Source organism: Anneissia japonica, unplaced genomic scaffold, assembly GCF_011630105.1.
Source record: "Anneissia japonica isolate Jap-2015-1 unplaced genomic scaffold, ASM1163010v1 scaffold287704_len1198815_cov201, whole genome shotgun sequence".
NCBI classification, from domain to species: domain Eukaryota; kingdom Metazoa; phylum Echinodermata; class Crinoidea; order Comatulida; family Comatulidae; genus Anneissia; species Anneissia japonica.
In genome coordinates, this window is record NW_022731578.1 from 309273 (window position 1) to 333955 (window position 24683).

At 31.8% G+C, this 24683-nt stretch overlaps 2 protein-coding genes across 3 annotated transcripts in view; one reads left to right on the forward strand and one right to left on the reverse strand.

Moving 5' to 3' along the window:
* Positions 1-23511, reverse strand: part of LOC117115429 — a 33174-nt gene extending 9663 nt beyond the window's left edge. Inside the window, exons 1-2 of one of the 2 annotated variants that reach the window (XM_033259217.1) lie at positions 22932-23511; positions 18207-18296 (exon numbers count right to left, since the gene is read on the reverse strand). In XM_033259217.1, the coding sequence (XP_033115108.1) occupies positions 18207-18296; positions 22932-23358 (517 nt within the window). In that variant the 5' untranslated portion in view covers positions 23359-23511. The remainder of the gene's footprint in view (positions 1-18206; positions 18297-22931) is intronic. The other variant, XM_033259218.1, reaches the window with a different exon arrangement.
* Positions 23512-24464: 953 nt separating this feature from the next.
* Positions 24465-24683, forward strand: part of LOC117115464 (very low-density lipoprotein receptor-like) — a 5085-nt gene continuing 4866 nt past the window's right edge. Inside the window, exon 1 of the mRNA XM_033259280.1 lies at positions 24465-24602. Coding sequence (XP_033115171.1) covers positions 24548-24602 — 55 coding nt within the window. The 5' untranslated portion in view covers positions 24465-24547. The remainder of the gene's footprint in view (positions 24603-24683) is intronic.

A 24683-nucleotide genomic window follows, 5' to 3' on the forward strand; every position in this document is an offset into this window, starting at 1 on the left:
AATAAAATAAATAAAAAAATATATACATATATATATATATATATATACATATATATATATAAATATATATATATATACATATAAATATTTATATATATATATAGGCCTACTATATGTTGCTCATTTTAAGGAAGGCAATATCATTATTTCTGGGTGATTTTTGTGGGAGATGCAACAGGTTTTTTCCAATGGTAAAATAGATTTTTTATTATCAACTTTATAATAAAAAATATATTAAAATAAATTGTAGATAAATTATATTAAACAGATAAACAGAAATAAAATATAACAAATTTGATTTTGTCAGGAAAAACAGAAAATTTTCTTTGATGAAACAACTCGTATGACCTTTATTACCTTTTTTTCATTTATACATTTCTGTTGGTTAACATTGAGCAATTTCTATGCATGTGTTTGTATGCAGTAGGAACATTACGGATTTCACTCCCAAAGGGAGCTGAGTATGTGTTCCATATGAGATTGCAATGACCACAGCAATAATGTGAAGCACTACAGGTTTGGTATTATGTTCTACGGTAATCTGAATGCCATAATATTATTATTATTACATTCAACAAGATACGGAGATACTTTATTGGTCAACGTGTAACATTTGTGGTTCATATAAACCGTAGTACAATCATGTTATGCCGTATAGTGCTTTTATGGATAGATCATAATATTACACATAACTGTATAGTTAAAAATACAGACATCGATATGCTGTGTTATAGGGAAAAATGCCTCTTTTGCAAGGGGCCCAAAAGAAAGCAGCGTCTGGCACAAAGTGCATCCCTCCCGTTTAAACAACAAAAATATCAAAAAACTAGAGGGTACTTGGAGAGCATACCTCTGCCCACATAATAATTCTACTCAGTATAAATTTCCCCAGCATCTGTCCCCATAAAAAAAAATAATGGAAAAAAAAAAAAAACCAAGTAGACACCTTGGGATTTGAACCCGTAGGGCAGTGTGGAAAATGCTCTTCTTACCAATACACCAAACTATTTACACATATATCACTTTGAAATTAATTACACACACACACAGTTATACAGTTATACAAATTTTTCTTGATCATTGTGTCCTTGACCTTTGACCATTTAAAATTCAGTCACTTCCAGATCTCCAGTAAAGGAACATTGTGGCCAAGTTTGACAAATTTCTGATAAAAACTGTTTCAAAAAATCGTTTTTTGTTGATTGTGACCTTGACCTTCAACCCCTACCCTTCAACATTATAAACTTTGAGATCTTTGGTCATGGAAGTTTGTGAATAAAACTATGAGCTGTACAAAAATAAATTTTTTTTAAAGTTTTTCCCGTTGATTGTGACCTTGACCTTCAAAATTTAATCAGCTTTAGATCTTTTATAGGTAAAAGTTTGACGAATTTCTGATAAAAACTATGGGCTGTAAGCTGTTCACAACAAATATGCCAACAGACATAAGTAAAAAACCTGGCGAAAACATTAAATTCACTGTGTCGAAGCTATCTAGGTCTCAGTGCTGACATTACAAAGGTAGGCCTTCATTTTGGAGGATAAATGAATATTTATAATAGATATAATCTACATGTAAGTGAATCTTGAAGACTGATATTTGACAAGTAGTTGAAAGAATGGTGTGGCAGAGGTTACTGTGGCTACCTACGAGGTGAAAAAAAAAAACATCCGACATAGGTAGTCTGAAATCGGTTTAATCAATAGAATGCTTCCGAGAATATTCTTGAAATGTAATTAAATGGGCCCTTTGATAATAGCCTATAGAATATATAATGTAATTTACCTCCCTGATGCATTAATATGTATAGAATAATAATAATAATTATATATAGGAGAGAACATTCTATCAATCAAATTCATGTTAAAAAATGAATGCTTTCAGGAGCTAGGATATTTGACGGTATCAAGTTTCTAAAAATAGAAGCAGAGTATTGAAGTAGTGGTACGCCCTAGTGGATGAATTCGTTCATTATACATAGCGCTACAACGATACTGATTACTATTAAGTGGAAGGTATTATTGTTGATTGCATATGTGTCATTGTGCAATAGAGTGCGCAAGTTCAACACACTTTGCAAATGACATATATGGCAGTTTCGGTTTGAAAATAGAATGCCAATTTCGGTTTGAAAATAGAACGACGCTCAAGATTGCTTATACTAAAAATCTAATCAAACGTTGAATCGTTCATTAAAAAGATTAAAAATAATTAGTTAACAACTTCTAAGAACAAACAAATTTAAACAATAACTTAGATTTAATAATAGCCCCAAAGTGCTTAATAATGATTATATGATAGTATAACTAGGCATACTATTTTTCGCTTCATGTATTTATATATTTATTCATTTTTATTTTCTTTTTTAATTGATATATTTATTTGTAATACAAATGCAGAATGCATTTAATAAAATATATAAAGCTTTTGATTGACATGTTTCGATGTGTCACATGCCATTATCAGGTAATAGTGCTTATGCTACTACCACTTTATATACTACCAGTCAGATGTAAGACAAAACAAGCAAACAGTATGGTAAATCTCGTATATAGAGCTTTATATTATTCATTTTCATTTTTTTAAAACCTTTTAAAGAAAACACCTAAATTTTTTACCAGCCGATATGCAAAAATGACCAGGATATGTACCCATAGGCATCGCTTCTGGTGAGGATTATCTTTTCATCCTGGTTTGAATTGTAGACTCAAAACTTAAATATACAAGGTAAACAAATTCTATTGTATTTTATTCTTTAGGTTTATTGACTTACAGGCTTTATTTATTATACTATTACAAAAGCTTTGTGTTAGGGTCATAGTTCATTTATGTCTGGCAAACAACAGAATAAGTCTGGAGCTTATATTTGTTGACCTTTTCAACTTTTTCCACATGGCATCACTTCCAATTTTAAATACTGTATTTTCTTTCTGTATCTGCAGTAAATCCAAGATTTCAAATAGCAGTTACAGGCCCGTAGTCAGGGGGGGTTTCTGGGCTTGAGGTCCACAGTCGAAGCCCTGGTGGGGTCGGCGAAACCCCCAAAGCAAGAGGATTTTTGTGCTTTATGGGTCTAATGCTATAAAAGCAGATATGTTTGAAAATGTCTGTGTCTGGGTGGGTCTGCAGTGCATTAGTTGGGTTGGAGGACTTATTTAGGAAATTTAAAGAGGAGTTTCGCCAGAAAAGAGGGGGGTTTGCTAGAAAAGTAGGTTCTCCCGAACCATAAAAACCCCGCTGGATACGGGCCTGGCAGTTACATGGGTATGTAGCAAGCCTACAGTATAGTTCATAAATAAGGTTTAATACCCATATCTACTAAGGCACAAGTACCTCTGAGGTGGTGAAATGGCACTAGAATACTTTATAAATATGTTTTTCTAATTGTCTTTATGATGTGTAATATAATTTAAATGCACTCACTTTATAGCATCAACCATAACTAATTATTATAAAAGTTAAAATTTGAAGAAAACACTTTTAACGATATGACACATTTAGATGCCCGAAAGTGTGTTTTTTTTTTATATTCTATAAATCTTTTCTTTTTGACTTCAACATGTAATTATTTATTTGGCCTCAACATATTCACAGTACAAATAAAGCTTTTTAAAAAATGGTATTTTAAGGGTATGGTTGCACCAGCTTTGGTAACTTCATGTCAAACTGATCATACTAAAAAATCTTCAAGCAGCCATTTTATGGCCAGAAACTGTATTTATTCTATAAATTTTTTCTATTTTCGTAACTAATATGTAATCAAATTTATTTTTACATTGTACAATATATTTATACATTCACAGTACAAGCAATATATTTTTTTTAAATGATATTTTAAGGGTGCGATTGCACCAATGTTGGCAACCGCATGATAAACTGATAATAATGAATAGTCTTCAAGGACCCATTGTGAGACCTTTTTATACCATGTTTTACTAATTTTAAAGAACGTCAGACGAGGCCATGAAAAAATAAAAATAAATTTTGTTTTCTCATTTAGCAAATAGTTTTGCCAAAAACATCTCGATGGAGGAGAAAGTTAAAAAATAATAATTTATTGGTGAATCTATACAGTTGTAGTAATGGGATGATTAAATACTTTAAATTTATGTACTTAGAAAGAATACACATTTTTATTTTTGGAGACTTCAAGGGAGCGACGGGCGTAATAAAAACAAAGAAAGACTTTTATATTTTTCTAAAATTTTAAGTTTTTCTTGGTGGCAGGTTTGCTAATTAGCCAAAAGTAAAATGTTATTTTTATTCAAAATGATCGATGGCGGAGGGTTCGTGAAATAAGGTATAAAAAAAGTATTGCTTTAGTGGGTGAAACGTCAAGTCAACGTGATTGCAACACCTCATTATACTAGATATTTTGGGTCATCATAAAGGGAAAATCTACATGTCTAATGGACAGATTTTTTTCTCAGACATTAATAAACAGTTTGACAGTTATTATCATTACAGTTATCAATTTGGCGCAGAAATTAATCTCGACAAACAGTGGGAGTAATTTGGATCATTGAGACTCATCCATTAACTCCCCCAAGTCCACTTTAATGAACAAAATGATGACAGATCAGAGATCTTGCCCTCCATTTTAATTAACTTATCGTAAACAGTCTTACAAAAGAGGGGATAACTGTACAAAATATGCATTAAAGTGGCTTTGGCAAGCTTAAATTCAGACAGCAATCAATATTAAGTGGAAATAATAGTTACAATCTGTTTTATTATAACCAAATAGGAAAAGAGAAATCAGGATGTTTGCATTCTAAACATGCATTGAAGGAGAAACCTGTATATTAGATAAAAATTATCACATAAAACGTTGTTATGTTTGCTTTAATTTCACTAAAAATAATTTTATTAAACTAAATTGAATTTTTTTACTAAATAAAAGGTAAGAGAATAATTATCATACACTGACTGTAGACAAGGCAAGACTTTTTTCATACCTTGTTTAGCAAACCTACCACCCGCCAATAATGATGATTTTCAACCCACCGCCACGAAAATATGGAAAATTTCAGAAAAAAATAAAAGCTTTTCTTTATTTTTATTACGCCCTCCGCTACCTTGAAATCTCCAAAAATAAGATAAGTATATTTCTTCATAATTATATAAACTTAAAGCATTTAACCATCCTGTTACTACCATGTTTACATTCAACAATAAAATTATATTTATATTTTCTCCTCCAGCTGGATGTTTCTGGCAAACTATTTGCTAAATAAGAAAACAGAATGTTATTTTTATATTTTTTTCCACCCTCATCTGACTATCTGACGAAAAATGAGTTCGCGAAATAAGGTATAAAAAAGGTATCACCTAAAGGTTAAGGGAAGATTTCATTGGTAACTCTATCGCAGCTGATCTTGCAAGTAAATGAGTGGCTGAGATTTATGCATTTGACCTGTAAATTTAGATGTACCAAGAAGGCAATGATTCTGTAGAATTAATAAGTGCTAAAAGATGTAAATCAACCAATCAAAAGCGGAAAGCTAAGACTGTTTATATTTTAAAAATCACTGGAAACAGAATCTCATTAAGAGAGAAAACACCTGTAATTATGTAATTTTTTTCCTTTTATTACGTACTATAAGCAATGAAAAAGGCATATGGACTACATCTGTTCTTAATAAACAGTTCAAATGACAGAATTAGAAAACTTGCAAAGTAAAAACTCTGATCTGGAGAGCATGAGATTTATGTATTTGACCCGTAGGAAACACAACCATCTCTGACACGTAAGCATGCGTGAGTACTGATGTTACAAAAACCTGGTAACATTAATGTCGTATGTGGCCTAATAAATCATGTTATAAATGTTAAAATTAACTACTTGGCTAAATGCTTTCAGCACGCACTGAAAACAGGCTGCTATTAAATTGATTAAATTATTCATTTGGAAATAAAATACATTTTAAGTGTACTTTACAATTTTATCATCACATATCTGACCGCTCTTGATATAAGTTATTTAAATAAAATTGATGTTAAAGTATTTATTAATCATATTATATATTAATAATATAACATAATTATGAATTTCTAAAGTGCTTAATACAATTAGACAATGTCTTGAAATGTGATTTAATATTTTAATGTTTTCTTTATTGTTTGAAAATTTTATTCCAATTTTGTAAGTCAACTATTATTTATTGAACTTTAACCCTTTTCACACTGGCACAAATTTGCAAATAGGAACAACTAGTAACAAGTTGTAACCAGTAGTGTGAAAGCAAATTCATGTACAACTTTTCGAAATATCGCAGGGTGTTTATCCTTCCTAGATGTCCTGAGTTATTTAGTGTGCATACGTCCATAATGCCATAAGGCAACAGAAAACAAAATAGTGCCACGCTCGCTATAGACTACCCTATATATCAGGCCTGCTATTCTCCGATATTTTACACCGTTTGGATTATTTTGCATGTGAAACGAAGAAAATATCCCAAGAGATCAAAGTTGTTACTAATTGTTGGAAGTTGAAATTTTCTGTTAGTGTGAAAAGGGTGCAAATCCATGCTTGGATATATGAGCCACCTTCACAAAAACATTGTGGGAAAAAAAAAATCCATCAATCAAATAACTCATTACTTTTTATGTATCACATTACAATATATAATCTCAAAGTTCATTTTTTTCCCTTTGTATGATATGATATTCTTTCATTTCATAATATCATATATGGTTGAGAAAAACGATACAAATAATAAAAATCTGTAACGCTCCACTACTTTAACTATGTTGCAGGCAGCAGACTTGGGTTTCTTAAACCTGGCAAAATGTGTGATACATTCCCAGGATGCTAGGGCAAAGTCGCAAGTTTGACATTTAACAAAATTTATAATGTGTGACATAATCCCATGTAACTTGGAAAAATCGCAAGTTTAACATGAAAGAAAGATATACTGTATGTCATTCTATAATCCATACTGTAAATTTAAATCAATACTGCTTTTCAGATTTTTATTGCATTTTTGTTTAGTAATAATCATCTGATATGTGTTTACATTTCATAAACTGGCAGTTTTGTTTTGTAGAGTACTACAGTGTTACGTCACGATACCACGTGATACTACTGCGATGCTATCGTTACAAAATGTGTTCAATCAATTTAGGAGTTTCAAAGGCTTATTCAATCAATTTTGGAGTCTACTAATATTTAGAAAATACATAATACAATTTTTTTCTCCCCGATGAATTGCGGTTTTCCTCCCCGACAGCGCCACCTCTGACGGGAACGATTTGGTTTCCAAACATCGATGTCGGAGTTCAATCCCTCGCTGTGCATTTTACTTGCCGCTTTGGGCAAAGCACTTTATCTCTATTGCTTCTCTCCACCCAATAGTATAAATGGGTACCTGGTAGGGTTAAACATCAAAATGTGCGCTGATGTAGTTGATGGAATACTCCCCCAGGGAACTTGAGTTTGTGTTCTATAGGTGTTTAATCCAATGACAGGGGTAATGATAAATTGATGAGTACAGAGGGCTTAACAATATGCGCTATATAAGTCTACCATTATTAATATTATTATTATTATTAAGGTCTCTATATATTTTTAACAAGTCCAATAAAGTCAAATAAAAGAAACAAATTAGATGTAGAAACGGCAAAGAAAAACAAAACAAAAAAGAATTTAATAGAAAGTAAATAATTTTAAAGTTAAAAAAGTAATAAATTAAAAAATCTAAAATTTCAAGCTTATTACTGAATACTGACAGGGTATCTTTAAATGTAAAGTTTGTTTATTCAAAAAGGAATTACAAGTAGAATCTATAAAGCAGTGATTTGAATAATATTCTTGTTCATGCATGCATGACTTCACTTTTATAAATCAAAAACCAACAGTGCTATAATTTACTTTTATCATGTAGATCTGAATTAGTGTTAGTACTGGTTTGGAGAAAATGCATTGTAATGTTCAGTGTTGCAGTGTACTATTATTCTTTTGAATTGAATTGGGGATTGAAATATATTTTACTCCAGCACGCAACACCTTACAAAAATGGTGGCACAAAGAAAAGAAAAAAAACCAGTAAAAACTGAAAACTAAACTAAGCCGACAGCTTCTAGTGATGGTGATTGGTCGGTCGAATTGGGGGGGGGGTGCCTTTCCGATAGCATCAGGGACTGGCTGCTACGTAGTACAATGATTGCACTGAAAACACTGTAGCAACAGCGTAGCGATTTAAGGAAACCTGAATTTATGGGATCCCAGACAAAAATTAATTTATACAATACTGACAAACAACAAACAAAGTTAACAAGCCGAGGACAAAAATTAGAAAAGTATAAATTTGAAACAGTTGAAAAATTTTAAAAATTGGAAATTGAAAAAGTCAAATTAAACATTCAATAAAACAACTCATAAACCCAGTGGTGGATCCTCAGTCCTTAGGGACGTAGGCTAGTTTTGGCCTGAGGGGGTGGGGGGTGGAGGGAGCGGTACGTAAAATAGAATGTGGAAATAATTCCTAGAATGCAGAAATAAACCCCTATTCCAAATGAAAAAAAAAAATTTCATTTGTACTCTTTTATTTGTACTTGTACTATTGTGTAGTATTTTAACCCATTTATTGAAACTAATTTGCTGCTATGGGGTGGAGGGGGTGCGACCCCAACTACCCCAGCCTACACCCATGATCCTGGGATGGCACAAGGCAAGATCACACTTCCTCGCATGCAGCAGCAGTAAAAAAAATCACTAACCAACACTGCTAGGGCTCACTGACTTCTTATGGTTACATGAAAAGAAATATCACCAACCCAGTTTCAGTGTGAATTTTTAAATTATCATAATATATAGTTTTAAAATTTATATTTTCTTTTACTATGTTTATTTCTATTTAAAATTAAATCAGGCTTTATCTCAGTAAAATGCAGATAGTGATCATAGCTTTGATATCCACTGTTATATAACCATGGAAACAGTTGAAGATCACATGACAGAATGCACTACAAGAAACATTAAACATGAATTCTAGATAAATGTGGTATGATTTTACATTCACTAATTGAGTATTACCCATTTCACCTAGCTATTTGACCCCAATATGTAATCTACACAGTTTTTGTTTCATTCACAGAACAAATGATTTAAACTTCCTCACCGGAATTTAAAATTGATGTGCGTGATATTGGTATGATTATTTGACTGCCGTATCAATGTCCATTGCAAATTTAATAACACTACAAAAGAACAGTAAATCACAGTTGTTTGATCCGATATTTTATCATTACTCGTCACATCATGTATGTGACGGCTAATTAAATGATTTTTTCCCCTGTACCCCAGAGAGGAAGCATCCATTGTTCCACAATGGAGGTTTTTAAAGATGTGTTTATTTAATAGTCTCTGAGTAATTATTTACATTTAGTCACTTGTTTGAGGAATGATCAATTTTCCTGTATTATATAAAAGTGCAATTGATGGTATACTGTAGGACTACATAACCTGTGTTTGAAAGATGTAAATGAAATTCTATTGGACTATTGTAGCTACTGTATTCCATATATACTTGCATATTTGACAAGGCTTAAAATAGCAAATTACGATAAAAACCAACGGGTCGTCTTATACGCCCGACATACAAATTTTAGATTTTTTAAATCATGTTCGTCTTATGTGCGGATCGTCCATAATACGCGAATTTACGACTTAAATGAATACCAACAGCAGCGGCATCACAGTCCCACCATAAACGCTTGAGAAGCCAGAAATTTGATTGCACGACGGTGGTAGGACATAGAACTAATGATGTCACTAAAAGTCATTTGCGCATGCAAGAACGTTAAGTTCTTTTCATAATGTAAATGTAAATGTAAATTCTAGGATGCAATTTTGGCCAAATCTATGTATATGCAGAGAGATTGTAGGAAATCTGATAGGACAGTCACGTATATTTTTAATATTATTACTTAAGTATTCTGTATATTTCTTAATTTTGTAATAAAGTTATTTTGTATTTTGTACCTTGAGACCCGAAAATAAAAAATGACATAACACATCATTCAATCAAAGAACTTTTATTGCATTTCTTTGATGGTTTTTCATTTTCATTAATTAATTGTTCCCTGGTTTTTTCTTTAAATGTAAAAATGTGAATGTAAAATTTTGTAAAATTGTATCAATTCAGCCTTTGGCTGCCATGAACAATTTTTTATGTTTTTTTATGAATAAATATACCTTGAATAAAATAGCAGATAAATGAGCTCTTCGTGTATTATGCATTAAAATTGATGGAACGTCCGCCCTCTATAGAATGGAGGAAATAACAGATTGGAGAAACTAAAGAAACAAGCAAGCCCAAGCGGTGCCTTGGTTTTTTCTGTTGATTTTAAACAAGCGCAGCCTCTACGATAAAGGAAAATTGCTCCATTGAAGCACTCATCTATTTATTATATTTGGTTTAATTAAAATTTATTATTTATTAATTTACAAAATTAATTAGTCTAATGAAGTCTTTAATGATAACAAAATAAAGCAATTATATAGCACCTTTTAATTTAACTATATAAGTTTAATATAAGGAATGTGAATAAGGCGAAACTTACGAGCATATTACTAACTGATAGCAGTGAATGCCAAAAATTTCTACACAACCTTTCTGTACAATAATTAAAAAACCCACAGTAGGTCTACTAATGTTCATCATTAATAATCTTTTACATTATGCAATAAAATAAAATCAATTCAACATTATATAAGAAGAATTTTTATTTTAACTCGTTCTGCATCAATCCACTTTATAAATCACCTGTCGAGATGACAAAAAAGGCCAGGTTTACAGTATTGACCGCAACGGCCACCCCAAAGGCTTTGAAGAAGGCTTGACACAAAGCAAACCACTGCAATATTGCCTCTACTATATCTGTCATCAGAACTCTAAAGTCGATGGTTATAATCTAACCAACTCAACTGGATTTAAAACTCATTCATCAAGTTACAAAAAATACATATTAATGTATTAGACATATGTTAAATTTATCAAATAAAAATCGATAACGGAATCTAAATAGGAACAATATTCAAAGGGCAAATGATGTACTTATGAATAGAAAACTAAATTTCAGGAAAATATTTCACCTGTGATTTTTTTTTTTTTTTTGTATTGTCAAGCTGACAGTTTGGCATTTTTGTATACCCAATCTTTTCTCTCTCTGAACCTGTTTCTATTTTTGTAGTTTAATGTTATTAACATTCGTCCAATCCGCAAATGTGAATGAAAGGTTTGACGAATGTATAAAAAGATAACATACAATGTAGAATAAAACAGGTGAAGAGATTAAATAGAGGGCGCAATTTAGATGAGAAATACGTCATTAAGCTCATTTCAGGAATGGTTGATGCAGTTAATATGCTTAGCCTCCAGCACACCAAAGAGTAGTGTCATTTTTGGGTGCCCTTTCCATGACATTAACTACTATGTCAGTGCCATCGACATCAGAGAGACATTCACCATCAATGTACGTCAAATGCCAATATGGCAGAAAGATTACGCACAGAAGACATTTATTTATCCACAAGCGAAAAGTCTTTTTTAGATGACTAACTACATCATCTACAATATTTATTACTTTGGAATAAATCTGAACGAATATTTGGCCACTGAAACCCTGCTGGTGTTGAATTGTCTCAGACTTTTTATTTTAATATTCCTGTCCAATTGTATCTCTAACTGACCTTCTATCTTCTTTTCAAAGCAATAAATTAAATATATAACAGGTGGCCTGCTAATTACCTACCATTGTGAATCTCAAATAATGGACTGGAGTATTGAACATACATAGAAATTAGACTTCAATTACAACTCAGTGAACGTTGTGAGTTGATATGTCACATAATAACGATCACGCAACGCTGCAGTAACGTTCAACGTTATTTAGTTGTGAAATTACGTATGTATGGTTCTACAAGATAATGTTTTCAACACTAAACTGCAACATTATTATAGCAACGTTCTTATAATGTAATTGTTAGCTGGGAATTAGGTAATTTTCGCCGCATGATGTTAACTTTAACGTTAGTACCAAACATGCAATAATAGCTCCGCCCCTTTGTAAACAAATCGAAATATACGCATGGCAAACCCAAAACATATAAAAGAGGCACTAGACATGATTCATACCATATTTATCCCCACGAACAATCGAGAGAGGAATTTTAGTGATGTAAGTTAAGCCAGATTTTTATACATTTTGTAAAATATAGGAAATAAATTAACAAAAAAAAAAAAGACAAAACAAATTTGGTGAGGCAGACAAAATGGATGGGGTTTTGGATGTGCGAGTAGATGAAAAACTAGTAATTTTTTTTATTTGGCCTTATACTATTACAAAGTCCCAATGTAATAATATTATGTTTTTCTGAAAGACTGTTTCGAATACTTGATTGACTCTATTCAGTTAAATATTCAGTACTATTATAGTATTATATTAAGTCCTGAATCACAAAGTTTTACTTCAAATAGGAAATCATCTATAGTCTAAAAGTCAAATAAAAAAATACCAATATAGCAAAACTACTGAACTGAACAATAACAGTGACGGATCTAGGAATTCAAAATAGAGGGGCCCAGGCAGGAACTTTCGCAAATGATGGGTCTACCACCTCCGCCCCACATGGTTGGGGCAGAGGTAAGAAAATTTATGATTAAATGGCACGTCTCGGTGGCCGGAAATGGCACTCTCATACTTAAATTGATTATAAATTGGCCTTTTTTCTCCATTTTTAAAATTTTGAAGACGTTAGAGAGGTGCACCTGGCTCACCCCAACCCCATTGAAACCACCACTGAATATTAAGCGAATGAAAAACTAAAAATTAAATATAACGATACAGAACAACTGACTGCAAAATTTGCTCTGTTTATCAGGATTCGGGGAACTAGTCGGACAAGGGGGTCTAAAATATTCACGGTGGAGACTAACAATATCTCGGGAGGGGGAGGGGAAAGCCATGTTGGGAACCTGAGCACCTAGATAAACTGGCCAATCTCGGGCTATTTCATGCAGTTCTGAGACATTGTAGTACAGTCCCAATATTTTTTTTCCCATTTTGTAGGCTATACAAGTTGTACCACGGGAGGAATTGACCAGTCCAACAGAGGGACATACAGTAAAGCATTCATCCTCTTGAATGCTGTCATTACCTCTGCGCTTCACCCAGGAGTGACTTAACCACACATTTATTAACGATTTGAAGACGGCATAAATATGTGAAAGATCCTAACGAATACCTGGAAGCTTATAAATTATTCCTGTAGGTGTATTTTTACACAAGTCCTATAAGAAAAAAAAAATATGGCATCATCATATTCCCTATACATTACACATCATCACACCATCATATACCTGAGGGCCTGCATTTACTTGTCGTTTAACCTGTTTCCAGTCGTGTTTTTCCATAACTTTAAGATTATACGAGATACACTGACACCACACCATTATTGAAATGGAAAATTACTGAAAATAATAGAAATTATACTGCACATTGCCAGCGAAGTCGCATGTCTATTCAAGATACTGTATTTACCGCATTTAGGTAATGAGGGAATAACAGACTGCGATATATGCATTGACCTAAATAATAGTTACCTACAATTAACTGCGATAGGCCTAATGTAGATCATGCAAAACTTTTTTGTACATATTTTTTTATAAAGATCACAGCAAGGTGAAAAAAAAAAACATTTTGGTTTCTTATAGATGCTTGTCTTGAATGGTTTTGCTATTAGAACTTCTAGAAGGAAGAGTAAATAAAAACACAATTTTACTGGTGAAAAAAAGAAACAGTGCAGATAGGATAGTTAAATGCTTTAAATTTAGAAGAATATACATAAACTAACATTTTTGCAGTGGCAGGCAAAATAAAAATAAAGAAAAACTTTCATTTTTTCTGAAATTTCCATTTTTTGTGGTGGTCGGTACGCTATTTGCCAAAAACAAAATTGTATTTTCATTTGAAATCATCATTATTGGAGGGAGGTGGGTTAAACACGGTACAAAAAAAGGTATGGCCTTAGGAATCATATTTTTCAGTGGGTTTTATTCCGATTTCCAAGATAGATGCTTGTCTTGAATGTTAATTCATTTAAAATCATATTTATTCCGTTATTTTAACGGATGCTAGCTCACCAAGCCTGACGAAGTCATGTTGACGATATAAACGAAAGCTCGCAGAAAGTTTTCATCAAACTGTGCTTGGTTTATTGTTGATTAAACAGAACTACAATCATATTTATTCAGTTATGTGGGAAAAGGTATTTCAGAATAAAAAAAAAAAAAAAAAAAAAAAAAAAAAAAGAATGAAATAAGATGCCAATGTTAAAAAAAAAATATTTATTCCAAATCACATAATACAGACATACCCCTGCAAGAATTACAGTACAGATTTGATATATTATTATTATTTTATACAGACAATAATTCACAAAAACTATAAATAATTATTAAGCTGATAGTGGAGAATATTCTATTACAGGTGAGACAACGATGTTCTCATGAGCCTGCTTTAAGAATGAAAATGGCAACAAGTTGTTTTGTCTAGGGCTTTACAAAATAGAATTATGATACTATAACATAAATTTATTTCTTAGTTCCATTTCACAGACATGCATAAGAAATTAGATATCAAATTGTACATATATTTATGTATGAAAAATCCTGTCCAGTCTATTAAATTTTATTTGACAAAAAACTGATTATATGTCCATATATAGTAATAATGTGCTTAAATATGGTCATGATGTGATGTCATCATAACCATATTAGGCATGTCGCATATTTTTGTCAAATAAAATTTGATAGTCTGGAAGTGGCTTCAGAATTATCAGATCAGTTCCTACATATAAAATCTGAACCAACACTTATCGCTTTTTTTGTAGATAATTCTATCTGCATATTCCTAAGTCGAAATTAGACCAAAGTTTACGATACTAAAGAACAATCGTGTGTTTACTCTGAACTTTGTGCCGCGAATCGTCTACGACATTACTAGGCTGTGAGATGCATTGGCATGTTTCACCGAGCCATGAAAATCGATGTTAGTGCAAACACTGACGGTTATTTATATCACTACTTACTATTAGAGCATTTGGGTATTTGATTCAATCTTTCATTGATACTAGCAGCTCATGTAATGTACAAGCAGCCATCCATAGTGATGTACCAGTTTATGGTTACAAGTTTATAGTTGTTGTCTTTCATTGAAATGACAAAGACAATCGCAACGATGATAACTTATTTACTTCACCTACTATGTTTCATAGTTTTACTTATACTTTTTGTGGATTACTGTAAATAAACAAGTCAATGAATCATTAGAGATAATTTCAAGACAATAATATTGTCTTCTACTGTAAACTCGCATTATTTTTTTTCCTAGTTATCTTTCATTGAAATGACAAAAGCAATTGTAATGATGATAACCTATTTAATTTTAATTCACCTACTATGTTACATAGTTTTATTCATACTTTTTATGGATTATTGTAATTAATCGAAAGTCAATGAATCATTAGAGATAATTTAAAAGAACCTTTATATTGTCTTCTACTTTAAACTTGCATTATTTTTTTCCTAGTTGTCATTCATTGAAATGACAAAGACAATCGCAACAATGATATTACTTAATATTTAATTCACCTACTATTTTTTTCACAAGATATGTACATAAAATTCATACCCTATCCTCTGTGAAAAATATGAAAAGATATAAAAATTGAATTTCTTATTTATCTGGATCAAACATCAGCACCCAGGTGGAGATGTCTACATATTGAGGGCACAGACTACCTCTGCCAAATTTTTATTTATAATTTTAAAAAATTTAGAGGGGAGGAGCGGGATGGCTGGGAAGATGTAAAACTGTTGTCATTTTTGCTTTGTTTATACTGTACATAGCTTTTCATGTTTTTAAAATTGCCATGTGACATATAAAATGAGGAAAATTTAAGGAGATGGAATTACATGAAATGACATGTAAACTGTAGTACTCACTGAGTTAAATGTCTCTATAAACGTCACATAAAATAAATTCACTGAAGCTAGATGACAGTGGCCTGTTTATAACATACTCTACGCTATCCTTTTCGATTACTTATGTAGAGTTCTGCCCTGCCCAGATTATCAAATTTTATTTAACAAAAACATGTGACATGCCTTTATATGGTTCTGATGACATCATGTTATGACCATATATAGGCATATCATGACTATATATGGGCATACAACAGTTTTTGTCGAAGAAAATTTGATAATCTTGAGAAAGCTTAACTTGACATGGAAATCATCAGCTAGGATACTTTTAAGGTACAGTTTGCATCTATTATACAGCAGTTATGTTAAGCACTTTAGGGATTTTCTAAATGTATTAAAGGTGCAATATGAAATCAAATTTATTTATTAATTTTATATTTAATACAATATATTTAATTTTGTGATTGATTAATAATGAGGGATGCTATATGGAATTAAAATAATTAAATACTATCATTTCAATCAAACTAAATACAACTCATGTTTATAAAATTTATCCTTAAAAGAACATTTTGATATCAGTTTATTATAAATTAAGACATGATATAATGTGGCATTTTGGTATGGCTTTTGGCTTCCAGTCAAATGATTGTGGGTTCGAATCAAAGGTCATCTTAAGAAATTCATTTTGCCTCAAAGATGTCAAGTTTGGCAAATAGTCAGGTGCAAGACTTTTTTGTTCAAGAATCCAAGTTACGGTTTTAAAATTGAATTATAAACAAATGATTTTCTGTAGGCATTTCCCTCTACGTATTGTTATAGTATTTAAAGTTCAAAGTTATTATTAAGTTTTGTTATTTGGCTACCTTTCGCGAAAATTGTTTTTTAAAAGATTGTCAGAGAAGGGTGGAAAAAAAAATATAAAAATAAAATTTTGTTTTCTTATTTTGCAAATAGTTTTGCCAAAAACATCCAGATGGATGAGAAATTAAAAATATTATTTTATTGGTAAATGCAAACAGTTTAGTAATGGGATGGTTAAATGCTTTAAATTTATATAATTAGGAAGAAATATGCATATCTTATTTTTTTGGAGATTTCAAGGCAGCGGCAGGATAATAAAAATAAAGAAAAACTTGTATTATTTTCTGAAGTTTTCATTTTTACGTGGCGACGGGTATGCAAATTGGTGAAAAAAAAATGTATTTTATTTGAAATTATGACTATTCGCGGGCGGCGGGTTTGCTAAATAAGGTGTAACAAAAATTCTTGCCTTACTGTTCTTGAAATGAATGATAAAAAAAACACAGTATGTTTCTGCAGGCATTTCCCTCTAGATATTGTTTTGTTTAAAGTTCAAATTATTTTGTTATTTGGCAACCTTTACATGGATTGAACATTTTTTTCAAAAACAAAAATAATGTATCTTACAAACCTTTCTCACAATTATCCATACAGTGGTATACACCTATTGTCTTTAATACCCTGTAAATGTCCCTACCCCCTGAGAATTACCCTTCCTCCTATGAATCTCCCCTCCTCCTGTGAGTTCATAATTATATTCCATTGTATTCTTATTAAACCTTGAAGTTGCTGATGTACATTTCCTTAATATCCATTGAATTGATGTAGTTGGAAAGATTCCTTAAACTTAATTTCAAAAGATAATTTGTGCACTCAACTGAACAATGTCTTCACTCCCAACGGAGGCATTTGCACACGATGGAATCAGCCCTACGATCAGCTTACATAACACATGTGGAGTGTTTCAATACAGACATGTAATTGAAAGATATGATGCGGGTGTGTAAACTTGCCTCGGGCTGCTAAACGTGGATGGATTGATTTGTTACTCGCTGATTTTAATTGGCATTTGTACCCAGGGGTTTACTCTTTACAAATCATAAATCTATCCAGCTAGGTTGGTGGTTGCCTCCGCAAATGTATGTTAAATTAAAAACAAATTAAAGTGTTTACCTACTTGATGTATAAAGATATTTATCTCCAATAAGTTTAATTAATAACGTAGATCTTAATGTTTATAATGGAACTTGATGTTTCAAAATGTCAACCTCCCAATTTGAGGGTTAATTCTAAGCACCAGGATTGTTTTCTACCAATTAATCAATCAATCAATCATTTTGTGATTATGCAAGACTACTTTTAGACATAAAAAACTAATATTTCACAGACCTATTACATTAAAGCATACTTACGAGACAACACATTATAATATGCTTGGCATAGAGCTGGTAAAGTATCAGGGATGTAAACACTTGTGTTGTATTTTCTACAAACGGAATAAGCTACAAATAGAAGAAAAAAAAAACAATTAGTTTTTTAAGATATTAATTTTACATGATTTAAAGACATATTTTTGAATAGTTATTATAATTATACTATAGATAAAGTAGTAATTAAATATTTAAAAGATAGATTGAATATTGTAAGAATACTTAGAAGGTTATAATTTTACTGCCTATGTCTTATTTTTTTTTCTCTATGTATAGGCCTAAAAATGAGGTAAAATTACCTGACATTTTTCAAGAGAGGAAAAACCTAGAATTTTGAAAAACTTAAAAGGTCATTAAAAGACACCTCAGAAGTCGGGAAAGGTCATTTCCGGCCCTCTAGGTATAAAATTTTTTCCGGACTCCCCCCAATTCCCCTTTCTTTTTTGGGTTTTTTGGGAACTTTCTGAACTCCCCTCCTTGAAATCCTGGATCCGCCCCTGGATATTAGCCCAATTTTATAATTAAATCAATGGCAATAAGAAATTTCATATTGTCCAATTTACCAATTCTTCAAACCAGAATATATATCTGGACAAATACTGATGATACAAATAAGGTTACACTACAATTATAGACTATATATTTGCAAAGACCTTAAAATCAAACACTTAAATGACAAAATGATATACATCATCCTCGTCTGTTAGATCCTATAAAAATAATTATTAATTCATCACCCTACCTAGGCTGGAAAAGTGAAGAGGGAGGGAGTTTCTTTTTATTATCTTGCTAAAGCCAAATATAACCCTTGGGTTGTTTGCTGGTGCATTGATATTCAAAGTGAAACATGATTAAGATAATACAAACAATATACTACTGTATTTACTAAAAAAAAATTTAAAAAAAAAAGTTTTCCATTAAAAAAAAAATTTCAAAAATATATATTTTTTTTCAATACCTGCATGCACACGAGGGTGATAAACTAATACATTTTTAATGGGCATTACCCTTTTCAAATATGACACATTTAATTAATAATCATTACATTATAAAATACATAAATAACGTGCCACCAACTGTTATAAAATACACTGAAAATTATATTCTGATTGTGTCTAGTATAATTTAATGTAGTGAAAAATGAGGATCATTCTTGTGTTAAATACAATTAGTGGAAAATTAATAAAATTGCTGCAAAAATAATTGTATGGTCAATTTCCAATACCCAGAAATTTTGATTCCCTTCTTTTTTTATTAATGTTTGTACTTTAGGAATTCATGCATCACTTACAGTAAAGCTCTGTCCAAATTGTTTTATGCCCATATATAGTCATGATGTGCCTATATATGGTCAAGATGTGATGTCATCATGACCATATTTAGGCATATCACATGTTTTTGTCAAATAAAATGTTATAGTCTATAACAGGACTTTACATTACTCTGTTGATATGTAGCATCATAGCTTTAATTTTCTTCGATAAAAAAAACTGTTGCATGCCCATATATAGTCATAATGTGCCTATATAAATCAATTTTATTACTTTTTTATAGATCGGTTATACAGAGTATACTTAATTTTTGTTTAATATGCACTTTTGGAAATTTTAGTAAAGAAAATAAGAACAAGTTTGAGAGAGTAAGACGGTCAGCAGAACGGTGCTGTGATATCACTACGATCAATGCTCTATATGGGGAGAATGTTAGGAAAAAGCTTAATTATGCTGGACGAATCCCACCCTTTACATAATCACTATGTATTTATGCGTTCTGGTCTGAGATTACAAGCACCTCGTTCGATACATAACAAACACAATTTTTCATTTGTAATGAACTCAATTAGATTATATAATAAATATGCATCAACATAATTTGATGATGGTTGTAGTAGTAATAACAAATATAATAAAACATTCATATAGAGCATTGATCGTAATGATCGTAATGATAATGATTGTAATAATGATTATAATTGTGATAATAATTGTTAATAAGAATTATATTTTACAGTATGTATTTTCATGTATTTTATATATGTTTTTTATTGATTTTTCCTATGTACAGTATTTTGTATGTAAGATAATTTGATGATGGTTGTAGTAGTAATAACAAATATAATAAAACATTCATACAGAGCATTGATCATAATGATAATGATTGTAATAATGATTATAATTGTGATAATAATTGTTAATAAGAATTATATTTTACAGTATGTATTTTCATGTATTTTATATATGTTTTTTTATTGATTTTTCCTATGTACAGTATTTTGTATGTAAATACGCCATGGAAAACGAATTTCCCAACATGTTTTAATGTTTGGACAAATAAAAGTTTATCTTATCTTATCTTATATATGGTCACGATGTGATGTCATCATGACCATATTTAGGCATATCACATGTTTTTTTCAAATAACATTTGATAGTCTGTACAGAAGTCTGTAGCATCATACTGTACTGTAGCTTTAATCTTCTTTGATAAAACACTGTTGCATGCCCATATATAGTCATGATGTGCCTATATATGGTAATGATGTGATGTACTCATGACCATATTTAGGCATATCACATGTTTCTGTCAAATAAAATTTGAGTCTACACAGGGCTTTAAATTACTCTATTGATATGTAGTGTCACGGCTAGTTTACTTCATACTTATTGATTTTAAGAATCGAAAGACCTTCGTATTATTATATCCAAGGTAAAGAGGATATTAAATTCTATTGATTATAATTTACATGTTAAAACTGAAAATTATAAACCACCGATAATATTATTCTGTATTTCCTTCAATTATAGGAGAAAATGTAGCGATATTATTATTTTGTTTTTCTGTCTAAATGTTCCATTTTAGGAGCAAATTAAGTCAGAAGCCTATTGAGGAAAATAAAGTGAGACAAAGTGACATGTGCTCTTCCGGTGATTATCGACTCTGCTGTCAAAACAGCGCGGTAATTTGTCTCCTGATGCCTTCCACACGCAAGTTTGCGCATGACAATCGGGAAAACTATTCAGTAACTATATGTTGGGGGTCGAGTGGGACAAGCCAAGGGCTAACTGTTAAAGGTAGATTTTGGGGAAACATTAATAATAATTATAAAAATTTTAATGATATATTGAGTACTGATTTTTTTTGTAAATTTCTCTTTTTTAAATTCTGTACAGTGCCTGTGAACATTTTAAATGGATATTGTTTGCACTTTAAATAAAGTTATTATTTTTATAATTATTATTATTATCATTATTATTATTATTATTATTATTATTATTATTATTATCATTATCATTATCATTATTATTATTATTATTATTATTATTAAATATTAAATTTATTATTTGGCATTCAAAATATATCATTTGCAAGGAAAGAAAAGAGGCAATTAGCATAACAAAAAATGTGCACTCTTTTCTAAAATTTTGGCAATGATAATTAAACAGGAATAATAATTATGTTTAGACAGGCTGGGAATGCAACATAAAAGTAAATAGGCATACCATACTATTCGGAAGCAAACCAAACTCAGAATACACGCTTTTCAAAACCTCATTACCATAAAAAACACCAATAAGCAAGCACAACTAGAAATATATTTTGTCATTCTTTAGGTCAGATTTTCACAAAACAAACTTAAAAATGTAGTTGAACAGAATTAGTTGGAGAGAGCATGGTTTGGAGAAGATTGCACTATACTACACTATACCATAATTGCACTATACTATTTAATAGTACCTGTATTTTTGTTTTATAAACTTCCAAATGTTTGGATGGTGCAATAATGGTGCAATTATTATTAATTCTTGTGAAAATCACCATAGTGGTGGACCCAGAAATTTTAAATAGCAGGGGCCCAAGAAGGAAACTTCACAATTTCACAGATGGGAGGTTTACACTACCTCCCTCAATTGTTAGGGCTGAGGAAAAAACTATTTTTTAATATGGCACTCTCAAATTTGAAATTTGAATATAATTTTCTTTTTTTTTTATTTTGAACAATTTAGAGGGAGGAGGCTTCCCCTACCCCTTGAATCTGCCACTGCTATGTTCAAATATCCATTTCATAAACAATTATTGGCCAATAGTAAAAGAACATTTCTTTTTAAAGGTTTCTTTGAAGACAAAAAATGAGGCACTCCTCCCCATAGAGGGGTTTTTTTTTGCATCGGCGGCACAAGTGGCCAACAACATGCTCTGCTTTGAGAGGACGGCCACCGGGGAAGGGTTGGGGTGATCACTTTCTTATTATCTACCCCCATATAGTACATACTGTACCATATTTCCTCTGGAGCCACCCCTTTGAACACAAAATTGGGCCACCACCAACACCTCATCATTTTCACCATCCCCCTCCCATTGGATTTACCACCAACATAACCTCGCTGCTTACCAGAATTTTCCCTTTTTTCACAAGAAAATATAATATGAAAAAAAAGGGGTAGGCCAAAATCAAAAACTGGAATGCCGAGGTGACAAGAACATTTGATGTAGGCATAACTGAAATAATTAGTTGAAATGAAATATACACTGTAAACGATTGCATTATTAAGCCTATATGTACACTGGTGGTGCCACAACCCTCAAGGGTGAGAACACTTTACTTTACAACTTAGCCCTCAACCATGTCCGCAAGCACAGTGTTTCTTAAAATATTGACCTAAAAAGTTGACAAAATAATTTCTAGACACCGACTACACCAAGGCTTACTTCTATCCCCTGTGGAACCACCAGACGTGGCCTGAATGTTCGAGGAAATATTACCATTACTACCACCACCACCTTTACCATTATAAGACATACCAGGAGGAGGAGACGAACCAGACGACACACTTGCAACTGTTGCGCCCTGGTTTCCATTGGCATTTTTATCTTCTGACAACATTGTAGCATTGGTAGGTGCTGGCACTGACGGAATATAAACAAACTCGCAATATTTCCAGAGGCCTCGGTTTTTAATTAAAGGCCGATTAAAAACATCTGAATAGTTATTACTTGTGTAATATATTTCTGCCGATCCTGAAAAATTTGTCGAGGTCCAATAATTTGTTGACATAGCAATGCAGTTGAACAGAAGGGCTAAAAATCCTAAAAAGCATGTTAAAAGAAGCGTTGACGTTTTACTGAAGAATGTCATCTTTAACAGTACCGGTACAAAAATAATAGTTTTAAATTTCAGAACGCGTCCAGTAGTTGTTTTCTATACATTGACGAACTCATAACAACTGAACATTAACACTGGCGTTGCCTCTTCGCAAGTCACACTACAAACTGGCCTCTTTTTGTGTTCTTAGAATTGATGGACGTTTCACCTGGCTGCACTTAATCAATTTTGGAATCACGCCCTCTGTAGCGTAAGTATAAGCTTAACAATATTGGAAAGTTTTAAGTTTGCAAATAATTATTATTTTATTTTCATCTTCTTTTACATCATTTCATCATATTCTTCTTCTTCAGTATACTCCTACACTTGGACTTGAGGGCGCCGGCACGGCGCCCTTTACTGGATATAATATAATATGTGTCCTACACAATCGATGTGAGAGACACATTATGCTGTTATGTATCAACAAAACCTTTTTGGTCAGGGTGATAGATCGAGGAACATAAGGGTCGGGGGCCATGAGGATCGCCGCACGAGAGCGCATAGGCGTTACGCCACTGCAATATTCATCATCGTCGTCGTCATTCTTATTATCATCGTTATGTTAGTTCACTAAATTTCACTGTGTCGACTATACTCTCTCTACCAAGATATTTTGGACTACATACACCCGTAGACTTCATATGCCTTTCGTTCATCCACACAGGCAGCTCGAACAATTTATTTTTATTTATTTATTTGAACATACTTATTTATTTGAACATACACCTTTGAATCGGTGGCACTCAATATCAATTGGTGCGTTCGTACAAACAAACAAACAAAAAAAAAGGGGGGAAATTTAACAAACAAAATGAATAACAATCGACTGTAAATAATATTACAAAATTAAAGAAAGGTAGAAAATAACATATGAAATTAGATGAGATAACATTTCACTTCGCATTTCATACTCAGAAATATTTACAGGTCAACTGAACAATGCTTTCGCGATCTTGAGGGTTTATCATGCGCCTATAACCATGTAGGATTTCCTCCATACTATAACTAACCTAAACTAGCGCCCTCTATAATTTCTGCCTTAACAGTATGGGGGAAATACGCAAGAGCTTATCAGAATTTCATGAAAGATAAGAAATGTACGATGGTCTAACATAAAAAATAAAGCGATAGAATCGTAATTGTTTGTCAAGCACACGTATTTAATACCTCTGCTCTAAAGATGCTGTTTGCTGTCGTGCTAATTGTAATTTGTGCTAGCCATCTGGCTGCTGGAGGTAGGACAATGTGCTTAATGTGTCTATAATGTTACTCTTTTTTAAAACTGCAAAGACATTCCTTACTGTCCTTTGTTTCTT